Source organism: Cetorhinus maximus, chromosome 13 (assembly GCF_964194155.1).
Source record: "Cetorhinus maximus chromosome 13, sCetMax3.hap1.1, whole genome shotgun sequence".
In the NCBI taxonomy this organism is placed as follows: domain Eukaryota; kingdom Metazoa; phylum Chordata; class Chondrichthyes; order Lamniformes; family Cetorhinidae; genus Cetorhinus; species Cetorhinus maximus.
Window position 1 is genome coordinate 102,473,994 of NC_135891.1, and position 24,034 is coordinate 102,498,027.

At 41.8% G+C, this 24,034-nt stretch overlaps 1 protein-coding gene across 1 annotated transcript in view; it reads right to left on the reverse strand.

Annotated features, from left to right (window-relative positions):
* LOC144689244 (GRAM domain-containing protein 2B-like) overlaps positions 1–14,829 on the reverse strand; it is a 32,280-nt gene extending 17,451 nt beyond the window's left edge. The window contains exons 1-6 of the mRNA XM_078556345.1: positions 14,664–14,829; positions 2,815–2,958; positions 2,206–2,284; positions 1,043–1,106; positions 660–760; positions 95–193 (exon numbers count right to left, since the gene is read on the reverse strand). Coding sequence (XP_078412471.1) covers positions 95–193; positions 660–760; positions 1,043–1,106; positions 2,206–2,284; positions 2,815–2,958; positions 14,664–14,746 — 570 coding nt within the window. The 5' untranslated portion in view covers positions 14,747–14,829. The remainder of the gene's footprint in view (positions 1–94; positions 194–659; positions 761–1,042; positions 1,107–2,205; positions 2,285–2,814; positions 2,959–14,663) is intronic.
* Positions 14,830–24,034: the final 9,205 nt, after the last annotated feature.

Here is a 24,034-nt window from a genome sequence, read left to right on the forward strand (position 1 = left end):
GATGACTGTTGGAGAGAGCTGGGAAATTTCTTGCAAGTGCTACCCTCACTTAAGTATGAACGAACGGAATCAGAGCTGGAGAAACGAAACTTGCCTTCTCTCCTTCCATGGTCTTGACACACAGGGCATTGGGGACAAGAAGGGCCGTGTTCTGCTTCTTCAATGAAATCACTGATGCGGCAGGAACAGCAAGCTGAATGGAGAGAGAGAGAGAGAGAGAGAGAGAGAGAGAGAGAGAGAGAGAGAGAGAGAGAGAGATAAAGAAAAAGAGAAAAAAAATAATTCTATATTCAGCTACTTCAATCTCCAGCAGATGCAATACTTCTTTGCCGCGTCTTATTTCCAAGTACCCTTTCTTCAAATGGAAAAATGAATCAGATTACCTACATTACTAATTCAAAAGCTGACGGAGTAGAAACTTCCCCTCCTCCCAAAGAAGTTGAATGCTTTTGCCTTATGTAGCGTCCCACTTTGATGTGTGATTGCATTACACAAATCAATGTCAGATCCAACTAAATGACCCAGTACTGCAACCGTGACCAAGGCAGTCGTGTCCCATCACTGTGGCCGTAAGTTTATTTCAGAGCGCTGAATTTAAGGCTGTTAAGAGGAGGCGGAGGCGGGGGCAGGGCTGTGGTGGGTGGGTGTGAAAGACGTACCTTTGTCTCTTTTAAAATGCTGCTGTAGAAACAGATATAGTTCTCAGTCACATACATCTTGCCGTGGTATGGGACTTCCTTATGCAAGGCACATTTGAAACCTATTAGGAAATAGGGCATGGTTACATTCGAAAATCATATAAAGACCTTCAGAATTTAGATTGCAAAGATCATAGGTGCTTCAACCAAGCCTTAATTTCATCTCAATTTTAATAACGTTAAAGTCCCTCCATTGTACAATGCAGGTTCATTGGGAAAAGCTCGCCACGCCTCATTAATGATTTCTACAGAGATAGTGCATGAGTATTATAGAACACGAGCACGCAGATGTACATTAGCCTTGGAAACCACAGCCCCTATTCACCCCAGATACAGAAACTTACTGTCAATCACGTTTTCATTAATGTCTTTAAACTGTTTGAGAAACGTGGCATTTGACTTCACTGTCTAAAAAAAGGAGGGGGGGAGAAAGAGACGGGGAAAAAAAGCAAAATTAGTTAGATTACAAACATTTTTATCTGGATGTATCTCAGAACCATGTGTTTAGAAGTACAGTAAATAACTATTGTAAATTGTGGATAAAACAGAATAAAGTAGCTGGCCTTGAATTTGTTGTTTAAACATGTAATCTGGGTGGGTAGAAGAAATTCAGTTTATGATTTTCATAGCATTTAGGGGCAGAAATATAATATTCCATCCCACACATGGGCAGGTGTATTAGGAGGCCAAGCAATTCATAAATATGATGCATTAGCCTTTGTGGTGTCCTAGCTATGCAGAGAGCAGGGAATGCAAAGCAGTATGGAAATGGGCCTTTTCCAAATAGACACATCGAAAGATGTTCGACCTAAAGCACAGCCACAAAGTTAGACCATGACAAGCTACCTCAGCGAGTTTCCCCAACCACCTTCTTGAAGTGGATTCCCCAGTTGCACAGTAAATGCTGCTGACACCTATCTCAAATACATAAATGGCTTTCGCCCCATGAAAGCAGAACTCATCCGGAGCATGTCCAAGGAGCAAGCAGAGATTCCAGCCCCAAATGGCCTTCAATGTCTACCTCTCTAGTTTAAAGTGGTAAGCTGCGAAATGCTGTCTCAAAAGACCCAAGATGTGGAGATGGAGTTGGTCTCAGATTAACTCCTCAGACACTACTTCTGTTCTCAGAGTGACAGAATAATTCCTTGCAGAATTATTCTATGATCAGGTTAGTAAAACTAACTTGGAGAACTGTGTATACAAAGATGCAGCAACTAAATATTTATATACTGTTAGACTGCAGTTAGGATGTGGCATTAAGTACTTTCCAACAGACATCATCCAGAAGCATATCTGACTTCATTAGAGGTGGATACACCCAAATTTGTTGAAGCAAAACGATTTTTTGATATCTCACACTCAAGTCCATTCTAGATTAAGTGACCAACACTTTCAATTCTTCCATGCATTTGTTCTCTAACTTTGCATCTGTGACTAGACTCATGTTCCATTACTTTCCCAGACATGCAAGACAAAATTGTAGGGTTTATATGATTGAGTTCCTTACTGAAGCAGAGGCCGATCGTCTTCTTCTAACCAATGGTTCGTCTTCATTTTTTAAGCCAGGTGAATCAAAGGTCTGTGGTCTGAATAAAGCAACAACAATCACATCAGACAGACAGTCATTTCCACTATAGCCAAAATTCAACATTTCCACTTTGCTGGCACTGAGTTACACTTAAAAAAAAAGAGGAATGGATTAGGGGCCAGGTTAGGACTTTGTAACGCTAATCCTCTGACCTCAGCTCCTTTGTAGATTGACAGACCTGCTGAGTTTTTCCAGGTATTTTTATTTTTGTTTTGGATTTCCAGCATCCGCAGTTTTTTTTGCTTTTATACCAGTGATGAAGAGTTTGGGGGGGGGGGGGGGGGGGGTGGGATTATTCATCAGCAGGTTAAGACTCACAACAGAACTTAACTCCAAAAGAATTTGGTTAAAAGCATCAATTTACTCACAGCAAAAAAATGTTGTTATTAGCAGCTTTACATTTCTCAGAGGTTCACAAAAAATGTACAAGATGCACAATCTTCAACTAGGTCTTTTAGAACCGCACCATATACATACACACACACACACACACACACACAGAGGCAATTGAAACCCTTGCACCGTCACCTGGCGAGTTGCAATTCTTGCTCTTTCTGCTGAATCTCCGGCAAAATGGAATCTGCTTCCAAGCTGGAGATCCTTTGTTGCGCTTGCAACTTCTTCTTATTCTTCTTCTGCTTCTCAGCCATCAGTCCAATCTCATTGGGGCAGCTGCCGCAAAAGTGGAGAAAAACCTCAGATCAGCAAAGACAGAAAGCTATCGGAGTGACCAGCGTTAACTCGCAATTATAATGACAGCTCCCGTAAAGCAAATGTTCAAGTTAAGTCAGTGACCGACAGCAATGAGTTGGGGGCACGTGGGAGTGCAAGAGCGTTGATCATTTTGATTTGACCCCTCCCTCTGCTGTTGCACGAGTCCTTTCCCGGAGTCACCATAAAAAAAAAGTTTGCCCACTAACACTTCCCCTGGAGTGAAAAGGCAAAGGCTGGTGACAATTGTTGGGCTGGACTCCTTGGGGGGGGGGGCGGCGAAGCAGCCACCAAGTGCTCACTGTTAATGACCCTCTGAAACTGCCGGCAACTTTTTAACTTTAGGTGATGGGACATGTGCAGGAACGCTGAAGCCCACTCAGGGGTCAGCTGCAGGCTGCACTCTGGCTCCTCCCAGAGCCTGTGGTCAATCAAAAATCAGCGAGGATGACAGGTTTCCCCACTCCCATTGTTAGAAATCTCAAAAAGAAAAGAAAAAGTTACATACATGGTTTAAAACCCCAATTACGCCTGATTAAACAGCAACGTGATTCACAAAATTTGATGAAGACCATAAGATATAAGAGCAGAAATTAGGCCATTCGGCCCATCGAGTCTACTCCGCCATTCAATCATGGCTGATAGGTTTCTCAACCCCATTCTCCTGCCTTCTCCCCGTAACCTTTGATCCCCTTACCAATCAAGAACCTATCTATCTTGGTCTTAAATACACTCAATGACCTGGCCTCCACAGCCTTCTGTGGCAATGAATTCCATAGATCCACCACTCTCTGCCTAAAGAAGTTTCTCCTCATCTCTGTTCTAAAAGGTCTTCCCTTTACTCTGAGGCTGTGCCCTCGGGACCCAGTCTCTCCTACTAATGGAAACATCTTCCCCACATCCACTCTATACATCTGAACATCAGAACTTGCCCTGAAAGAAAAGTTAATATCCTTGGAGTGCTGTTAAGTTCGTTAATTTGTGCTAAATGTTTTTAGAAGTTTTTTGGAAATAAGTTCAGAATATTTTAGCTTCTACCTTCATCCTCTGAATGGACAATGTTTAAATTGGTCTACGTAAAAAAAAAAGTCATTTTATTTCAATGCTTTGTTTCCCTGTTTGGAGATGTCCGTGCAAAATCTTAATACATGATTGGTTGCTCACAGTCCAAAAACATCACTCCATCTCCATGTTGGGAATAAGCAGTAAAAGCACACTGCAAATCAGCTGTAGTGCCACTATGTTGATATAGAAGGAAAACTTACCAGAGGGACTGTTAGATTCCTCAGCTAGACTTAGAGGAGATCAGGGATGAGCATCCTTACTGCCCTGCCAACTGCAAAATCTGGCCCGTTAACTTTACTGCTCTTAATGCTATTCTTGGTCTCTGCAGGTAGATGATTTGTTAGCCAGCCAAATTCACTTGACGCGCATATCAGAAGGAAAATGTAGTATTAGGATCTTCGGGATTGTAAAAGTTAATGGGGAATGGGAAAACAGTACTGACCACATTATGATGTTAGGACTCACATGGAAGTAGAGGATTATAATGGTGAATTTGGTAAAGTCAGCAGGAAGATAGCACATAGTCAGGACTGTATTAATACAACTATTTACATGGATAAACAGATATTGTTCAACCATACAAGCCTTTAAGCGTCATGAGACAACCTAATAAGGCTCAATTCTGAATTACTCTATTGCTATTAGGTTGGTTGCGAATCTGGTCCCATGCTCTCCTGGTGTACTATATACAGCTGAGTTTGGTGGATGATGACAATGATAACAATGGCCACCATCGCCACAAACAGTAAATGAACTTGGAATGGAGGACTAATTTCTTGTAAGAAACAGTAAACTTTATTTACAGACTCCTGATTAGACTACATGCTTGTTCCAAGATCAAGGCTAAAGCAGCTCTGACCCTAAGATTCCCCATGTTAAGGGCTGATCCATCTATACAGTCATATGATCTCCACAGTAGTAAGAAATGGTTTAAAATAATCATTTCATTCCTCCCCATTTTTTGTTTTACCTGCTTACTTACAAAAACATCTTAACCCATATTACGTACAATTATATACAGTTCACCCCATTATAAAATTTAATTTGAGTTTTTCCGATTCAGGTAGAGCACCGCAACTCTACAACTGGAGGTTCTTCTATTAGATTGACTTGCACAGGAACTGCAGCATCAGGGACATCCTTAGACAATGGCAGTTCTGAACGATTCACTTCAGAATAGACATACCAGATCTCTGTCGATTTGGCACTGCAGGGGTCAAAGTTTTGACTTCGATTTCAGGTGGATTAACCGGTTGGGAGGGTTTCGACTTCCGAGATGATCCACGTGTTTTCTAATAATCCCATTTTCCACTTCGACTCAAGGTCCTGATTCAGAAACAATTGTACCAGGAACCCATCTTGGTCCAGTTGCAAAATTTCGTACAAAAATAACCTGTCTCTCCTGCAGTAAACTCTCAACCTTTACTGTGAAAGTCATGATTCACTTGGACTTACCCTGGTTTCTCTTGACCTTCCCCTCTAAATTAGGGAATACTAGTCTCAATCCTGTACAAAGTCAGCGCTTCATTAACAATTCTGTAGGTGTTAAACCAGTGGTTGCATGAATTGTGCAATAGCTAACCAGAAAATCTTGAAACGTGTTTCTAACGTTCCCTCTGTTTGTTTCATGTTGGTTTTAAAAGGTTCGTACTGCTCTCTGCTAACCCATTGGATGAGGGATGATACAGTGCTGTTCTGATGTGTTTAATTCCATCTAGGTTCACAAACCTTTGGAATTCAGTACTAGTGGAAGTAGTACCATTGTCTGACAATTTCAGGTAAACCATGAACAAACTCTGGTGCAGTTTTTCAATGGTTGCAGACAACGTAGCTGATCACTTCAAACACATCCATCCACTTTGAATGTGCATCACTAAATCATCAGAAACATAGTACCTAGAAATGGGCCTACATCGTCTATGTGTAGTCTAACCCAGGGTCAACCAGGCCACTCCCACAGATGCAGAGGAGCTGAAATGGGCAACTTCTGCTGTTACTGGCACTGGAGACAGTGTTTCACCATTTTTTCTATATCACTGTCTATACCTGGCCATCAGATATAACTTCGTGCGAGCATCTTCATTTTTAAAATACCAGGATGCGCACTATGAAGTTCTTCCAATAATGGTTCTCTTCCTTGCACAGGAATATTGACTCTTGCTCCCCGTAACAAGATACCATCTTGACAACTCAGTTCGGATCCGGGTACAAAGAATGCTTTTAATTCTTCAGGGACTTGTGCATTTCACCATCCTTGTAATACTTGTTCAGAATCTTCCTAAAATTGGATCCCAATTTTTCCAATTCTTTATCTGTCTTGCGCAGGCTGGTGGGGAGTCCAGGAAATTCAACGCAAGTACTACCTCTTGAGATACTGCTACGTGCGTAATACTATCTGGCAAAGGGAGACGACTGAGGGGGTCTGCATTTTCTATATGCACATCCAGACGGTGCATAATTGTACGCCGACAAAATTAAAGTCCATCGTTGAATTCTAGCAGAGGCTATTGGTGGGATTGCCTTATCTTCACTAAACAACCCTAACAGTGGTTTGTGATCTGACACTATGGTGAAGTGTCAACTGTGTAAATATTGATGGAATTTTACCCTAAGTACAATAGATAAGCCCTCTTTTTCAATTTGCAAGAATCCTTTCTCAGTTGCAGACTGGATTCTGGATACATGTCTGATCAGCTTTTCACATAGGATTTTTTTTTTTTTTTTTTGTGCATTTGCCACTGGGTTTCGTCTCCTCCATTTTGATTTCACAGGCGGTCAAATTTCTCTCCAGTGAAATCTTAACTTGGTTCAGTGCAGGGAGGTTGAGTTACCCATTTGCACTGCAAAGTTCCATGACTTTCCCTTCTAAGGCCTCTGTCTCCATCAACTGATTCCTCAGTTCTCCTGCCTCTTTTGTATCTTTTGGCTTCCTCTTGAACATCGATTATTGTTGGGTTTTTTTCTTCCAACTGTTTCTTCAGTTGGTTCAGAGTGGCACTGCATTCGTTTAGCTTCTTTTCAGGATTTTCCTGTGGAACCAATTCTGAACTGAGGGGTCCTTGCTTCCTGTGAAGGTCTTCAGTCTCATTCCAAAAGACACCATCACATTCCCTTGTCAACTCAGGGTTCTTTCCTGCTCGGACTTGAAAAATTTTGGACCTGTTTAATTTGATTTCTTTCAGCCAATCATGGCCCAGAAGGCTGGGTCCTTCTCCAGCTACAACAATTACTGGCAGCTGAGCTGTCTATAGTCTGTATGATACAGGTACAGAGGTGATGCCTTTCACCTGTATTACTTCTCCTGTATACATGTTTTTAAACTGAGCAGCGGTTTTCTCGAAACTCAGTGGCTGGGTACTTTCTGGGGGTTATTTAAAGGTGTGTTTTCCCACCACTGCTCCTGTGTCAACCTCCATGAGTAGAGGCTTCCCATTTACTTGAAGTGTAACAGTGGTTGGTTCAGTTTTCCTGGCCTTCAGATTGTGTAGGGAATAAACATCAGCCTCAGTAGCTTCTGACTCATCTATATTGTGCACTTCATTTAACTTGACCTGCTGTCTGAATGGCTGCCTTGATCTAGTCCTGCACTGTTTAACAACATGCCCTTTTTGTAGCAGTAGTGGCATTCCGCCTCTTTAAATCTACAGACTTCGGGTGCATGATTTCCCCCACAACAACAACAACACTAACTTCTGGGTTACTGGTGAGCTGATTCCAGCATTTCTTTTTTATTTTTCTACTGATAGAGGCTGTGTCCCGCTTCACAGTAGCCTCCCTGATCTTCATGCCATGCCCGGCAGCAGGTTCCTGCCCTAGTTGCGAAACGACACCACGTTGCACACTCTGCAAAGCCTGCGATTCCCTCTCCGCGCTCTCTCTCTCCGCGGCACGCTTCAGGTCCATTTCAACTTCTGCAAACAAGTGGTGCTGAATGGCGTCATCGTTTAGGCCGCAAACTAAATGATCTCGCAACAGGCTGTTTAAAGTATCACCGGAGTCAGTGCTCCGTTAACTGTTTTAACTTCACGATATACGTTACAATCGACTCATCGGGGGCCCTTACTTGAGAGTTAAACTTGAATCTTTGCATGATCACTGAGGGTTTAAGCTGAAAATGTCCATTCACGAGGTCTACTGGCTCGGTGAAGATTCTGGAACTTGGCACATTCAGAGCCATCAAGCTACGGATTAGGTTATAGGTTTTGCTCCTGCAGACACTGAGGAGAATTGCCTACCTTTTCTCCTTTGCCGTATTTTGATAGCCACAAAGTAGAAACCTCAGCACTCAATGTACTGACTCCAGTCCTCAGTGGATGAGTTGTAATGGGTCAATTCTGCCAAAGTGAGGCATTGCTGGTGAGTACACTTTTCTTTCTTCCCTTTAAATAATCAGCGTTATTTATCCTCGTTGCCAGTTGTAATAAGCTTGGAACGCAGGACTAGTTTCTTTTGAGGAACAGTAAAATTTACAGACTCCAGTTGAAGTTACAACCACCCAAGGACAAAGGCTAAAAAAAATAACTCCGCCCCCAAGGTTCCCCATGCTTAGGACTGATTCACCTATACAGTCACTAACTTACTATCATTGCAACAAGCGCAACCCCACGTGCAACAAAATTCACAGCTCATGGATTCTACTTCCTAAATACATGCAACAATTAAGTTTAAAAAAAAATAAAAGAAAACAGAACAATTGGTCAAACAAAAATATAGGTGAAATTTTTTTTTTTAAAAATGGTTCAACATGAATAAACCAATTTGATCCAGACCAAACCAGAACAAAATATTGCTCCACATTAAACACATTTTGCTGAAACACCTCAAAGAACTTTATTGTTGCAGTGTAGGAATTTTGCCTCATCCCCAGGAGTATGTAATTGACTGTAAATTCAGCTGTGAAAGTCACTATAAATACATACAATCCCCTCTTTTCACTTTGGAAGGGCAGCAAAGGTAGATGTTGAGTTGATGGCCGGTTACATGGGTGGGAGGGATGGAAATAAAGAGACTGATTCAAATTCAACTATTCTTGAAGGAAGAACCACATCAAGGCCAAGCGGTTCCGGGAGGTAGTATCAAAAGCAGAGAGGGGATGTAACTAACCGAACAGGGGTAGGAGGAGTGATGAGAGTAGGGAATGAACAGTTGTCCAGGGGGAAACAGAAAGTGCAGCTTAAGATATTTGGCTAGAGAAAATGGCTCAGTTTTTAAAAATTTTTATCCATAAAAAGGTCCTAAATCGGAGCTCATATCAGAAACATCAAGTAGCCTCGGTCAAATAACCTATAATCTCTAATCAGTGTACACACATTCATGACAAGACGGGTTAACAACAGTCAGAATCTTTGAGAAGAAGCATTTTATAAAATCTTCGAGTTCTCGGCCCAAGAAGATCTGACCCACAGCACCACAACCTGCACGATGGGCAGGGCAAGGAGGCAGGTCCCGAATCCAACACTGTTAGAATGGGGATCGAGGCTAGTGCTGTGGGCACCAATCTGACCCACACCAGTCGTCCAGCCAATTGAGCCAACTGGCCCCCAGCAAGGAGTCCAAGTTGCCGTAGCATCATATGTTTTTACATGCTTGCTGTAGCCTGGAGTTATGGATAGTGATGGTAGAGGCTCCAATTTCTTTCCATCACATGGCTGACCAGGAATCGGTGAGATCGGACACTGGCGTGTGCTGGAAGAATTTACAAATTGAGGCTCAACGTGTTTGGCCATGTTGTGAATACACCTACCTTGGCCATCAAGTCCCAGAGTGGGACTTGAACCTGGACCTTCTGGCAAGGATATTACCACTGCAACACTTCATGGTGACTCTCTGCAATAGCAACTCGCCTAGTTCCATTCCCCTGCTTTTTCCCCATAGCATTGCAAATTTTCTCTTCCAAAGAGAATTGGATGATTGTCTGAAGGTCTTAGTTGGCTGTGCCTCCACCATATATTCAAGCAGTACATTCCAGATACTAACCACTTGCTTAAAAAAAGAGACACCTTTTCCTCATGTTGCCATTGCTTCCTTTATCAATTGCCTTGAATCAGTGTCCCCTGGCTCTTGATGTTTCAGTCAACAGTTTCTCCCCATCTACTTTGTCCAGGCCCTCAAATCAAAAATCCTCTTAACCTTCAGCTTTTCCAATCTGTGTATGTAACCGAAGTTCCACATCCCTGGAACCATTCTCATGGATCTTGTTTTTGCACCCTCTGTAATGCCTTCACATCCTTCCCCAGGTGTGGTGTCCAGAAGTGGACACAACACTCCAGTTGACACCAAACCAGTATTTTATACAGGTTTCATCATAAACTTCCTTGCTTTTGTATTCTTAATGGGCATAGAGTAAAAGGCACAACATAAGTAAAGGCAGTCCTACACTCCTGAAAAATTTGGACAGGACCCAATATTGCAAGTCATTTATCATTCCAATCATCTTTTTACTTCACACGTGTCTCAGGTAAAATATTCAAAAAAAAGTGTAAAATATCAATCTTTTCCTGATTTCAGGGTAAAGCAGAGCTTAATCCAAGTATAATTAAACTGCCTCCAACTGCGAAGAAAGCAGCCTTTCTCTAACTCTTTCCACAAATTTAAAGAACCAATTCGGACAGTGTGCTGTGCCACCTTGATTGTTAATTTTTCAAGATTAATCTTTGCAGCAGCTGCAATTAGTTACACTGCTCATCTCATTTTCACTGCAGTTGTGCACACTATCCCATATCCGCATATTCAAAAACAGTGAAAATGCAAGCTTTAATCTTCCTCCATTTACTGATGCTCACAGGAACATAAAGCAAAGTGACTGCAGCAGTTAAGGTCACTGCTATTCCCAGAAATAATCTGGTTGTTTTCAGATAAAATTGTCAATTATTCGTAGCCATTTCTAACCGAACACCTAAAAAGCATGTACAGACGTGTTAAAATGTTACAGATTTGATTCAAACATTACACACACTAACCAAGGGAATCAACCACCCCCCCTAATAAAAAGGTTGTTTAAATGGGAGGGTTTGAAGAGTGGCACAGTGACTCAGCATTTACCGCAAAGTGAAGGTTATTACATTTTCCCTGCAGACTTAACCCTGCCACCAGAGTCAAACAGGGGGTGAAAAGCCCATATTTGTGGGCAGAGGGAGACACAGACAAACTAACCTCGCCACAGGGTGACCTGCGGCTACAGCTGAAGCCAGGCAGGCAAGCGACTAGGCCGGCCTGGAACACTAATTCCCCTTGGTCTGCCATCAAGGCCACCTCCAGGCAGCAGGCCTAGACCCTGGTAAGTGTTTTGGCACACCTTTAAGAGGTGTGGCCCATGTTTCTAATGTACAGCAGCATAAGGATGTGATGTTACACATCATCATGTGACTTCTGTACATTAGCAGTCTGAAGGAGATAGTTGTACAGTGAAGACTTGTGTGTACATGTAGAACTTAAAACAATCCACATTATTGATCAGTGCCTTGTAGTAGCTATCAGAGGTTAACACAAAAGGAGGCAACTGGAAAATTCCAGTTGGCCTCTGACAATAGGCCTTAAGTGGCTCAACTGGCTAACCACCACCTCTGCTGGCCCATTTGCCTCCACCCTGCTTCCCCCACCCCCCCACATCAACCAATGATCTCAATCGCCCACATTGCACATGGGGCCATGTGCGTTAATGCCTGACATGAGTTTATTTTCCTGTGCAAGGTACTAGGCAGAATAAAAAATCTTTTGCACAGGAGAGAAAAGATAAAAGGTCCTGAATAAATAAAGCTGTTGCCAAGGAAGTTCAGGTGAAAAATTTAACTCTTACATCAAACACCAGTGAGTGGATATTCAGTAATTTGAATGCTTGCATCACCTCCGTTTGTAGTGGTCACACACTGCAGCCAACTTTAAGAGGAGAAAATTACATTTGGAAAAAAAAAGTCAGCTTTATTACTGACCCTGACCTGCTTCAAAGTGGTCGATAAAATATTTTAGTCTGTGTCCAGATGCAATGAAAATTTCACTAGGGGCAGGTGATCAAATAATTCATAAGTGATGAAGTATCATTGTTAATCCAATCCCAAGCCAGTTGGTGAACTAGGAAACTAGGACACCTATACCTTTCTTGATAATACATAATGCTGCATTCTGTGAATAAACCCATCTGCTTCCTACCCACCAACCCTGGTCCCAGCAGTCTCTCCTTATAAGTGCTCCGGGTACTTAATTAAACAATGCCCTTCACCCTTATATCTTAAATTAACATTCCTTCAGATTATTTTCACGTTATTACTGGAGATAGTGTCAATTCTATGTTATCCACACATTGAAACGGGTTACTTTAAAATAACTTTATAACCATGGGTGTGTGAAATATGCCACCAAAATCCCCAACACACATATCAGTAATTAACATCTGAATTTTTAGAGAGAGTAGTTATCACACTCTTGTTGCTGTTCCGCTAAGACACTCCGGGAACAATGCCAATTGCTAACGATAAACAATTCAACATCAGGTGAACTCAGTGTTGCGCAGTTCTACGAATCTACCATTGGATTGTGGTCAACAAATAGCTACAGGGACTGGTCCAGTGTGTTAGCACACTTCTCTTCCAGAAATGCAAATTTTTAAATTCGGAAATGTTGCGATTCCTGATAATGCTTAAACAACACTGTTTTTTGAGGCAGTGTGAAAACATTCTTCCTGAACTCTTTATATACAGAAAAGCGGACAAGCCGGAACGATCTGGAGACTGCTGGGTTTGCCCTCAGTTTCCCCGGCGGTTGTTAAAAGCGAACCGGGAGATTTGCAAAAATACTATAAAATTACACGAACCTACTCCCAGCGGCCAGAGAGAGCCCATTTCACTGAATGGTAATGGGTGATGGCGTTCACAGGCGGTACACCAGTGCAGGTGCAGCGTGACGACATAGAATGTTTACATCGCAGCCGCGCGCACAAACATCGCTTATTCTGCCCAGTTTCTCGCCCGCTGACTCTAAGCCAGAGCACGAGTGAGCCTCAGGCTGACCCGACCGAGACAGAGAAAGTCAGAGGGGACACAGGATCCAGCCCAGTCAGGCGGTAAAAGGAATGAGCGGTTAAGAGAACGGTCTGAACTTCTCAACTGCCCCGTCTGCCTGGAAAATGCATATCCACCTGCCCAGTCCAGCCCAGCCTAGAAAGCCTCAGCAGCTCTCTCTGCATTCCAGTGGGGTCCCGGGAGGCTGAGACTTGAGGTAAGAGGGAGTGCTGCTTCCAGCTTTGCTGCTGGGATAGAAAAATTACATCGATTATTTAAAAAAAAAACCAAAGCCCAAAAACCAAACTTAGAAAACTTTCCACAGAAAGACTTGACTCAAGTCTCAAGAGATTCGAGGCAGAGTAATTTGGTTAAAAATAAAGGGAGTGCTGCTTACATTATAGCTATGAGAAAGCTAGCCTACTGGTTTTAATAGTTATTAACACTGCCCAAAACAACTGATGAATGACCCTGGTGATGGGGCATTCTGGCACAGCTGGCACCAGTGGGGGTGAGGTGCACATGGGTTTGGAAATGACAAGTTAAAGCTTACTCAATTATGTCATCATGCCCAGAGGAAAAAAAAAACTCTCCCAGAGTAGCTTCACTCGGAGATGGTAACCCCATTCGCCATGAAACATGACTCTTCAAATGGACAGAATTACTCATTTGGAAATCCCAGAAATTCAAATGTACCCACAAACCCAAGTTCTTTCAACTCAGAGCTTTCCAGTAATCTACTGACTGCATGAAAACAGGATACATAATCCTCCACATCATTGATCACAAGTAGGACTTGATAAAAAAAATTTTGGCAATTCTGCTTATTCAGCACAGATTTCAATATGAAATTTCACAGAAATGTCTCCAAGCCAAAATACTGGGGGAAAAAAAAAACATGCATTTTACAAGCTTAGGTTACCCACGTGCTTTACAGAAACACACAGAAGGCTCCCACAAACAGTGGTGTGGTAAGGATCAGATAACCTATGTTAAGTGTTGATTGAAGGCTAAATATTGGCAAAGACAGTGGGCAGAACTCAACTGCATTTCAAAGTGACACAGAAGAAAGTAACAAAATCAATGAGGTTAAAGCTACTGAGGGATTCTATAATTCACAAGAACAGCATTCAAACTAATTTACACATACTTCACTGGCCAGCAGGCAACAGAAATCTTGACTTCTGACTTTTCTCGCCTTGACTACCTTGTTAATTTGGGACACTACGTCAACTATAGCACTATCCACCTGCTCCCCTGGCTGAACTGACTCAGTGTAGACCAAGGGCAGCAGCTGTGCCTTATGTAGTGTGCAGGTTAAAATTGCTGAACCATCACAGGTTTGCAAGCAGATAACATTGCTTGCCGTTTTAAAAAAAATATGTTTCTAATTACTAAGCATAACCAAACATTTAACATGCAGTTAATGCATTGCAATTATCTGGCTTACATTAGAAACTTGCAAAAATGGTCTTGCTTACATTATAGGGGCGAGTGTTACAATTCCATTAAGTAGACCTATAACAAACATTGATAACAACTAGAACTCACAACAGCACTTTGAGAGCCGCTATACATCTCAATCTTCATAAAATCAGTGGGTATTACCTTAGAAGTTCTGGTAAATGGACTTTTTTCCCAATTAACTTCATGCACTTGCCCGGTGAAGGGAAGAAGGTGTCTTTTAACATAGCGGCAGAAATCCTTTAGAATGCCTTTGATCAGTCCCAGCAGCGTGAAATAAGAATGTTGCGTTTATCCACCAGAGAAGAACTTTGATAAGATCCTACTGTTACAGGTCACGCAACATCAACCTGCTATGCTAGTCCAATCAGGTTAGAGCCGGAACACATCAAAGCTAGCGTATACTCGTCCCCACCTGAAAACTGGCCAGGCAGCATTCTCTAAACAAAATAGCATGCACTAACACATTGCTGAATGAAGTCTGGGGCTGAGAGAACTTTAGAAACAAGTTCCATCAAAGCAGAAATCACTTTTTAGAAACAAATCCACTGTAAGAAATAAAGCCCACTTCAAGTAGTTTTTGCAAAAGGAAAAATACATCAATATTATATTCATTACACTACAGGTCCTGTTATCTTCCAGACTCTCCAAATTGGGCATAAGCATTTACACTTTCCTCAAAACTTAAAACAAATACATTGCTAAATTGTTAAAAACTGCATAATCTGTCAATTTACTGAAGTAAAATGATATTTGTACTTTCATATTTGAAAGTGATTCTTTGCGTAGTAGCTACTTTACCAGTTCACAAAAAGGTGGCCATGAAAAGTACTACATAAATGCAAGTCTGTCTTTTAACTCCAAATCAAAAATTAAAAATTAAGTGTAAAGACTTCTTTTCGTTGTTATGCAGTTAGTTGAAATATGTTGATAATATCATGTGCTTTCCCATCAAAACACTAAACAGAACTTTTTTTTTTAAAAGTTCATTCTTGTGGATGTAGTAGGTCATGTGGTGCAGTGGATAGCGTAGGGACCTTTGGGCCAGAAGCTCCAGGTTCAAGTCTCAGTCTGGGATGGTCATGGAAGGCGTGTACATAATATGGCCAAACAGGTTGATCATCAGCCTGTAAATCCTTGCAATATGCTCAATGGCAGGCGGCAACAGAGCAGGTGTTTCTAGGTCAGCCATACTGCAGAAGGCAACGGCAAACCACTAAAGTACTTTGCCAAACATAATCATGACCAATCCAATGGAAGTCTATGGTCACCAATGCCCTCTTAGGGCATGGTACCTGAAGGAGGAGGATGATATGGGTGCTGACAGCTAGACTGGCACTTATAGCCCATCCTCAGTAGGCCAGTTGCCATCAGGTAGGTGAGTGAGCTTTCTTCTTGAACTGAGCTGTTCATGTGCTCCCACAACACCGTTAGGTATGAATTTTAGGATTTTGACCAGGTGACAATAAAGGAACACAGTGATGTGTATCCCAAGTCAGGCTGATTTGGAAAGGAACTTGCAGGTGACAATGTTCTCAGGCACCTGCTGCCTTATTCTGAGGAAATGGAATTTAATAAAGGCAATACTTTTAAATATTTGTCAATTTTCTGTAATGTTGCTCACAGGTAGTCTGGGTTCTGGAGCATGAATGCTATGTTTAACAGCCTCAGGTGCTGTTTGGACAGCAGAGGAACCACATAAGAAAAGAAAAAGTGTTTGCCACGCCTGTCAAAATAATTAGGCCTGTCATATTTACAGCTGAGAGAGGCAGAGCTGTCCATCTGATTGAAAAATAGTTGAGATTTGTTTAAATCAGCAAATAACATTGTTAAACTAGAGGCACAGGCAGTAACTATTGTGATGCTGTGGTTCACAAATTTATTTATCCTTATCCCAGAATGATTGAATAAAACCTGCAGGATTTAGCAGACAACAAACAGTCTGTCTAAATTCAGGGAGGATAGGTGGCAGGGGAAGAATGGTTAGGCAAGAGGGTCTAGTTTGATAGAATTGTGTGTGTGTGTGTGTCCAGGATCTCCTCTACCCAATGAATGTGTAGAAATGCTTCCTGTCCTCATTCCCAACTAGCCTAGTTCCAACTTTCAGATTATGCCTCTCGCTCTTGGCTCCCCTACTAGAGGAAATCATTTCTCTCTACCCTATGAATCATCTTAAATACTTCAATTAGACCTACCCTTAATCTTCTAAACTCAAGGTAATAGAAGCCTAGACTTTGCAAACAGTCCTCATAATTTAATCTTTTTAGCTGACACTTTTTGCCCATTTTATTCAAGCAGCTGAAAGTCCATAAGTAGATGAGTTATAAGATGCCAGGTTTCAAAATTAGGACAATGGAGTAAAGCCAGTTTGGCTTACCAGTGGTAATCAGCTTGATTTACTACTGGCTACTAGACAAAAAAAATACATATGATTTATTACTTTAATGATGCAAGTGGCAGGAATAAGCAAAAGGGAAGGTAGCACTGATGGGAAACTTTCACTAGACAACAGGAGTGAAGAAGTGGGAAAAGTTCTGCATTTCATCATCTTATTACATGACTGCCTCCCAACTCTTATTTGGAGGTCAATGGAAGGCAGCTCTCTCATAGGAGCACCCACCAACCCCCACCCCGCCAATTGAGATCTACACCGACCGAGAAAAGCACCAACTGATAGAGACTGCTGGGCGCCAACCAAGAGAGGGAGTGGTGAATGGAGGGAGTGTGCGCTATACACAGTATGAGCCTGAGGTACCTTTACCCAATTAACCCACAGGAGGCTAAACAAAAAGGCCATCAGTTGAGTTTGCAAGCACTGCTTCGTAGAACGTTTTTTTTTAAAAAAACTTTAGTCAGGTTGTTATCCAGTCACATTTTGCACCTGTGGGTTGACAGTTGGCCAAATATATATTGTAATGTTTTATTGCAACATTAAAAAGGTACGGAGTGTAAAGATTTTCCGAATACATTTGATACAAAATACCCAGAATAAGTGAGGCAGCTCCTCTATAGACCCAGTAAATGCCTCTAACCTTGCTATCCCTTGGTAACTAAAATCCCCCTAGTCCATTCGCCCATGCATTTTGGCCACTGCTTTGGATCTTCGCGCCCATCATCTACCCTTCCTGTTGCCTAGTTACACCACCTTTCGTTTCTCCTCTCCTGGGTACCTGAGAAGAATGTCTCCACCCTCCCCCCCACTGCCTCAGCCACTATTCCCGTTTTCTTACTTTCCTGTTGCCATCCTAAATTTATCCTTCAAATTGACCCGTATTCTTCCCATCATCTTGGGCCAAATCAAACTGCTCATAAATCTCAGGATCTTATTCAAGATTTAATTATGGATAAACTGATTCCAAATTCTGTTGGATTGTTAACTGCTACAATATCACCTCAGCAAATCTGAAGGCCTGAAGTGCCCTTCATCACCCCCCAGGCTATTTCAATGTCAAGCAGCCTCACGTCCTCCTTGAATATCAGCTCAAAATTTCTGCTTTTACCCTATTGCACATCCGATTCCATTCATCCTTATTTGTCCTTAATCACCTACAGTGTCAATTTTTTTAAAAAAAATCTTACCCTGGTGTTTAAATCCCTTCCAAGGCTTAACACATCCCAATAACCACCTCTAGTCTTGTACACCCTCATCTTCCCAATTGTGCTTCTTTATTCATCCTTCCCGGCCACCCCCACCTGCACAGCAACATTACGACTCTAAAAACATCCCATTTTTTTCTACATTGAAGGCACCGCATAAATGTGAGTTGCTGGGTGATCATTTTTCATCTAACCAGCCCAGTTTGAAACTTAAAACAGGTGGTAGATCCCGTCAACACAGTCTGCTTCAATGGAAAATAAAATTAGGGCAGGACACAAAATGGCAGCTGATCCAATTCCTTTGGGTAGATTAGATTAAAATTCCCCCAACATTGCCACGTATCCCAGATTAGAAATAGTTGAAGGGCATGACAATAATGGAATATGGCAGATCACGAAACAATGTGAGCAAACAGGAAAGTAGGATAAAACTAGGTGGCTCACAGAAACAAAAAGACACTGGAATCGGTTTGATGGTATTGTTTTTCGTACTGGATTATTCTATGATACAATGAACAGAACCAAACACTTTAGGAGTATGATAACCCTAGTTTAAATGATTTTAAACTGGGAGCAGCAATATACAGTTCACTGTAATAAAGGACCCTTAGATGCTTAGCAAGGGTGAGGAAGAAAGTCAAAGTTGGAGAGGAATGTGGTCATTTTTAAATATCAAAGAGAGAAAAAGAAGTTGCATTTATATAGTGCCAGTCATATCCTGAAGACATCCCAAAGCACAGCATAGCCAAACTTGAAATGTAGTCATTGCTGTAATGTAGGGAAACATGGCAGCCGGTTTCACACAGATGTGGTGATTGAGCAAGTAGTTATGCAAGATCGAAAAAGAAATGCTGGTAGAACTCAGCAGGTCTGCCAGTATCTGTGGAGAGAGAAAGAGAGAGAATTAACGTTGAGTCCATATGACTCTTCTTCAGAGCTAAAGAGAAAAGGGTTAAAGAGGCTATTCCTGGTTCCTATTCAGATCAGTTTTTTTCTGTGATAATGGTTGAAGTATAAAATGTTAGCCATGAGAGCAACTGGATCTTTTACATCCCTATGAAAAAGGGCAGACTGTGCCTCAGCTTTAATGTCTCATCCAAAAAAAAACAGCACCTCTGACAATGCAGTGCTCCTTTGGTACTGCAGTGGTATGTCAGCCTAAATTGTATATCATAAAAACAAAAAAAACTACTGCGGATGCTGGAAATCCAAAACAAAAACAGAATTACCTGGAAAAACTCAGGTCTGGCAGCATCGGCGGAGAAGAAGAGAGTTGACGTTTCGAGTCCTCAACTCTTTTCTTCTCCACCGATGCTGCCAGACCTGCTGAGTTTTTCCAGGTAATTCTGTTTTTGTTTTAAATTGTATGTCAAGTCTGTGAAGTGGAACAAGAGGCAAGGCCCCTATTGCTGAACCAAGCTGACACTTAAAAGATGTAGATGGAACAAGGCAGAGTGATTTAGTAAAAATTGTAACACACAGGATGACAGCTGTGCCAAGGGGTCTACAAGGGTGCGCAGGGATCAGAAGCAAAGATGGTATGAACTGGATTGTAGGGAAGAGGTTAAAATGCAAATAAGTACATGGAAAGCTTGGTAAACAAAAACTGATCACGTTTTTAAAAATATAATAAGCTGGCGATAAGGAACCATTGGGGTGGGGGGTACAAGCGGGTCTGCAGGACAAATAAGGAGAAGAGTGATGGATGAGAAAGACTTAGTACTGGATAGGATACAATTAATCGTATTCTGGATAAGTTGGAGTTTGAACTCCACCCTGCACAAAAAGAGCTTGAGGTAAGCATTGAAGGTGAAGATGATCGGTCTGATGACAACAAAAGAACAGAAGTGTTTCAGCACCAACTGGAATGTCATAGAGACTGAGCTGATCTTGATGGGACTGGTGTGCAAATTGTAGTGCAGTTTGGAGTTAAACTGGGCATTTGAGCTTCTGCAAAAGCCACAACGATTGGAATTGGAGCTACTTACGCATTGACAAAAGAAAATAATGGGTTCCAAAAAAAGGAACAAAAATATTCAAAATGGATATTAAAAAAAAAAGGAAATTAAAAAAAAGATTTACCAAGTTTATGAAGGAGAGGATGTCCACTGTGCTAAGATATGACTGTGTAAAGTAAATAACAATAGATATATTTTAATCAAGGAATCATTCAGAAAGAGCACACTACAAATTTCAAAAACTTCCCATATTTCATCAGCATAACAAAAGGAACCAGATTGGTTAAAAATAAGGATGATTAGGGGGATGGTAAAGGTGCTTAATTACCAGTGAGATATTTTTAAACCAGGACACCAGCAATTTATCATCTGGCAGTAAAACAGAACCTAAAATTCCTCTGTTCTGGCTGGGGGTGGGGTGGGGTGTGGAAGAGAGGGAGGAAGAGGTTGAATAAAATTACACAATCTGAGTAGGCAGGAAAGGAATTTGTGGCTGAGCCCAAATATGTCCTTTGTCTCTTCCACTACAAATTCTTGTTTTTGGGTGGGAACATAATAAACCAACTCTCAAATTCAGGCATGGAATGATTCCTATTTAGCATCCAGTATTGCTAAGGGGCATGGGAGATAGTGTTTAAACTTCAATGGCCAGTTTGCCAAAAGTGAATGCAGTACAATCACCACCATTAAATTCCATTCATGTAGGAGATGCAATTTGTAAATGCTTCCAATCCTGGTCTTTGAAAATAATGAAGTTCTACTTCCGCAGGCACTGATAACAGGAAATTCATGACGCCAGGTTCCCATCCCCTGCATTTGGGCCCAACATTTCTACAATATCCCCAGAGGGGAGGGTCCATGTGACTATAATACATATAAATATAAAGCCATTGAATTCTCATGTGAATGAGGCAGCAATAGACATTCTCGCCCATCCTGCCTCATTTTCTACTAGTTTTGGAACAAGGGAGTCAGACCTTAAAAATCTTGCTCTCAACCTTTGAACTTTTTAATCTCGTGACATCAGGCATCAGATATGGAGGCCACCTTACCTGTTTTTGGACAGCACCCAGAGGACTCTGTCTATGGCAACCATGGCAACTATAGGGGGCCTCTTAAGCTGCCAGCAGTCACCAACTTTCTTGCTTCACTTCCAAGCATCGGGCCCTGCCAGCAGGTAGGTCTGTTCCCAGGGATCCAATCGAATCATGGAAATGATCCGACCAGCAAAATGTAGCTGGCACCATGAGGTCTGAACAGATTCAGTGCTGTGCCTGTCCCTGTCCAGTCCAGACCAAAGGGGGCCCAGGTAAAGAACCAGCACAAACGTGATCTATTACAGATAGAAGGAAGCATCTCCTGCACAAAAAGTGATGGGACACAGACACCACCCCCACCCCCTAGGATTTGAAAATCAAAAGGGCTTTTTAATCCAAGCCCATTGTGTTTGAGATTCAGAGCACAGTGCAATCTCTTCAAAAAGCCACATACTCAACTAGAAGGCTGCAATATTAATTTTGCTGGTATGCAGTTGACACAATACATGCCACAAGTTATGGAGGTAACACTGCTTAAAAAACAGCCACTTGGACAAGTCACCGAACCAACAGAAAATGCTGGAAAAGCTCAGCAGGTCTGACAGCTTCTTTGGAGAGAGACAGAGTTAACGTTTTCCCAACCATACGACCTGTCTGCCATGCGCACGCACAAAAGTGCTTGTGGCCAATAAAGTATGTTTTGCAGAATAGTTTATTCAGGCATTAAACGGTTATGGTTTGCTTTTTCCGTGCAGTTTACTACGCTGGGAGCTTAGATACACTTACAACTATCACCATACAGCAGTGTGAATGGTTCTCCACAATTGCATTTGATTGGTGCCACCAATGTGTCTGTCTAGTCAGTGAGGTCTAGAAGGTATGAGATAAAAGGATTTGGCCAGTAATTAAATATTCCTGTATGGAATGTGTCACTAGCCTGTTGTACTTGCTTCTAAGTATATAAATGGTGATGCTAGCTCTACAGTCACTTTTCAGCACTAATTCATTTGCAATGAAGTATATTTCATTTACTGGAAATATAAATGATAAGTCAGTGACCATCTTAAAAGTTATGAGGGCACAGTAGGCACTTTGATCATCCGTTATTCACAGGAACCAAATATCAAGTCAAGAGTCTGATGAGATACCACCAGCTGTGTGTTCTACCCCATATCTTTGAGTTATCCTGATGGTTTAGGGTTCAGGAAGAGGGGAAAATGCTGTTGTGTTTTCGCACATGGTGGCTGAACTCCTCGCCAAGTGTACTTTCATGTTTAATGTAGTCTTCCAGTGAGACAGTGGAATTTCTACCCGTGCCTCCCCACGACCCTCCCCAAAACGTTAAATAAAAAAATGCAGTTTGTTTGGAGTGAGAGGTTTTTAATCTCTCCACAATCAAGGATGGTCGAAAGGTGAAAATGCTTAGTGACTGCACCCGCTCCCCGTCCCATTCCAATTTCCCCCTTTCTCACAGAACCCACTGATCCTTAGTGGGTACGATTGAAGTTTTGGTTGATTGGCTGTTGTCACAGGAGCTTAAGGGAGCCAATATGTCATATCTGCACAGATGTAACATGAAGTGACTAACCGCAGAAGCTCTGATCAATTTTCCTCCTCTGCTCCTGGCTGTCAAGACTGGTTTACGATGCATAATAGCCCTGACAGATCAAGATTTAAAAAGGCAGAATCAGATCCAAAACCTTGCTCATTAGCCTAACATTCCACCAGATGGTGCATTTACCCATTAAGCCAACAGGCAAGTGAGGAACTTGCACTGGGGAACTACTGAACAAATTTATAGAGTCATAGAGGTCTACAGCACAGAAAAAGGCCCTTCTTCCCATCGAGTCTGCGCCAGTCAAACAAGTACCTAACTATTCTAATCCCATTTTCCAGCACTAGGCCCATAATCTTGTATGCCATGACATTGCAAGTGCACATCCAAATACTTCTTAAATGTTATGAGGGTATCTGACTTGACCACCCTTTCAGGCAGTGAGTTCCAGATTCCCACCACCCTTTGGGTGAAAAAATTCTTCCTCACTTCCTTTCTAAACCTCCTGCCCCCTGATTATTGATCCCTCCACCAAGGGAAAAGTTTACTTTAAAGTGCAGTCACATCTTTTGAATTAATTCTTTGGTTGAAATTTCATATGAGTAGACAAAAAAACCCTTTTGAAACCATCACCTATTTGTTAATAAGTTGGGATATTTCTGCTTTCTAATGCCATAGCACCCCTATTTTACACAATATTAGTGTTTTTGTTTGCAGCTTAAAAGCTTTTCTCCCCCATTTCACAAAGTTAAAATGTTCATGTGTATTTTAGCTAGGAGGTTACTATTAATCCTTTGCAGACTAAGCGCTACTTGAAAGTGTCTGCATGTAGAATCATAATTCTCAGAACTGGATGCAATGAATGCAATGCTCAGAAACGTGCACACAACAGGCTTAATAAATAGCGGTTAAGGGCCCAGTGCCCTTGAGCCACTGTCCCCCCCCACAATAAAAAAAGTCTTCAGTATTAATTTTGGCAGTTTGCTGCTGCAGTATTTTGCAAGGTATGATGAAGATCACACCAATATACTCATGCAAAAAGTCAAGTTTAAGACTAAACTTTTAGCCAAAAAAGTAGGAGATCGACTATTTTTTTTTAACACGAGTAATAATCGAGGGGTTGAAATCCACCCCCTCCCATCATCTCACTATTGCAGATTTGCCAGACCGGAGACTGTTCCTGCCAACCCCATCCCTAAAAAGGTAGCACACAAGCAGCCTAAGCTGTGTAGAGAGATTGGAGGAAGATCTCTAACATTCTTCTGACATGTTGAATTCGCTAACTGGTGCACAATGATTTATTTGTCTGCTCTGCAATCAACAGCTTTAAGTTTGACCTCGGCTGTGTATCTGCTGTTCTTTCTCAAA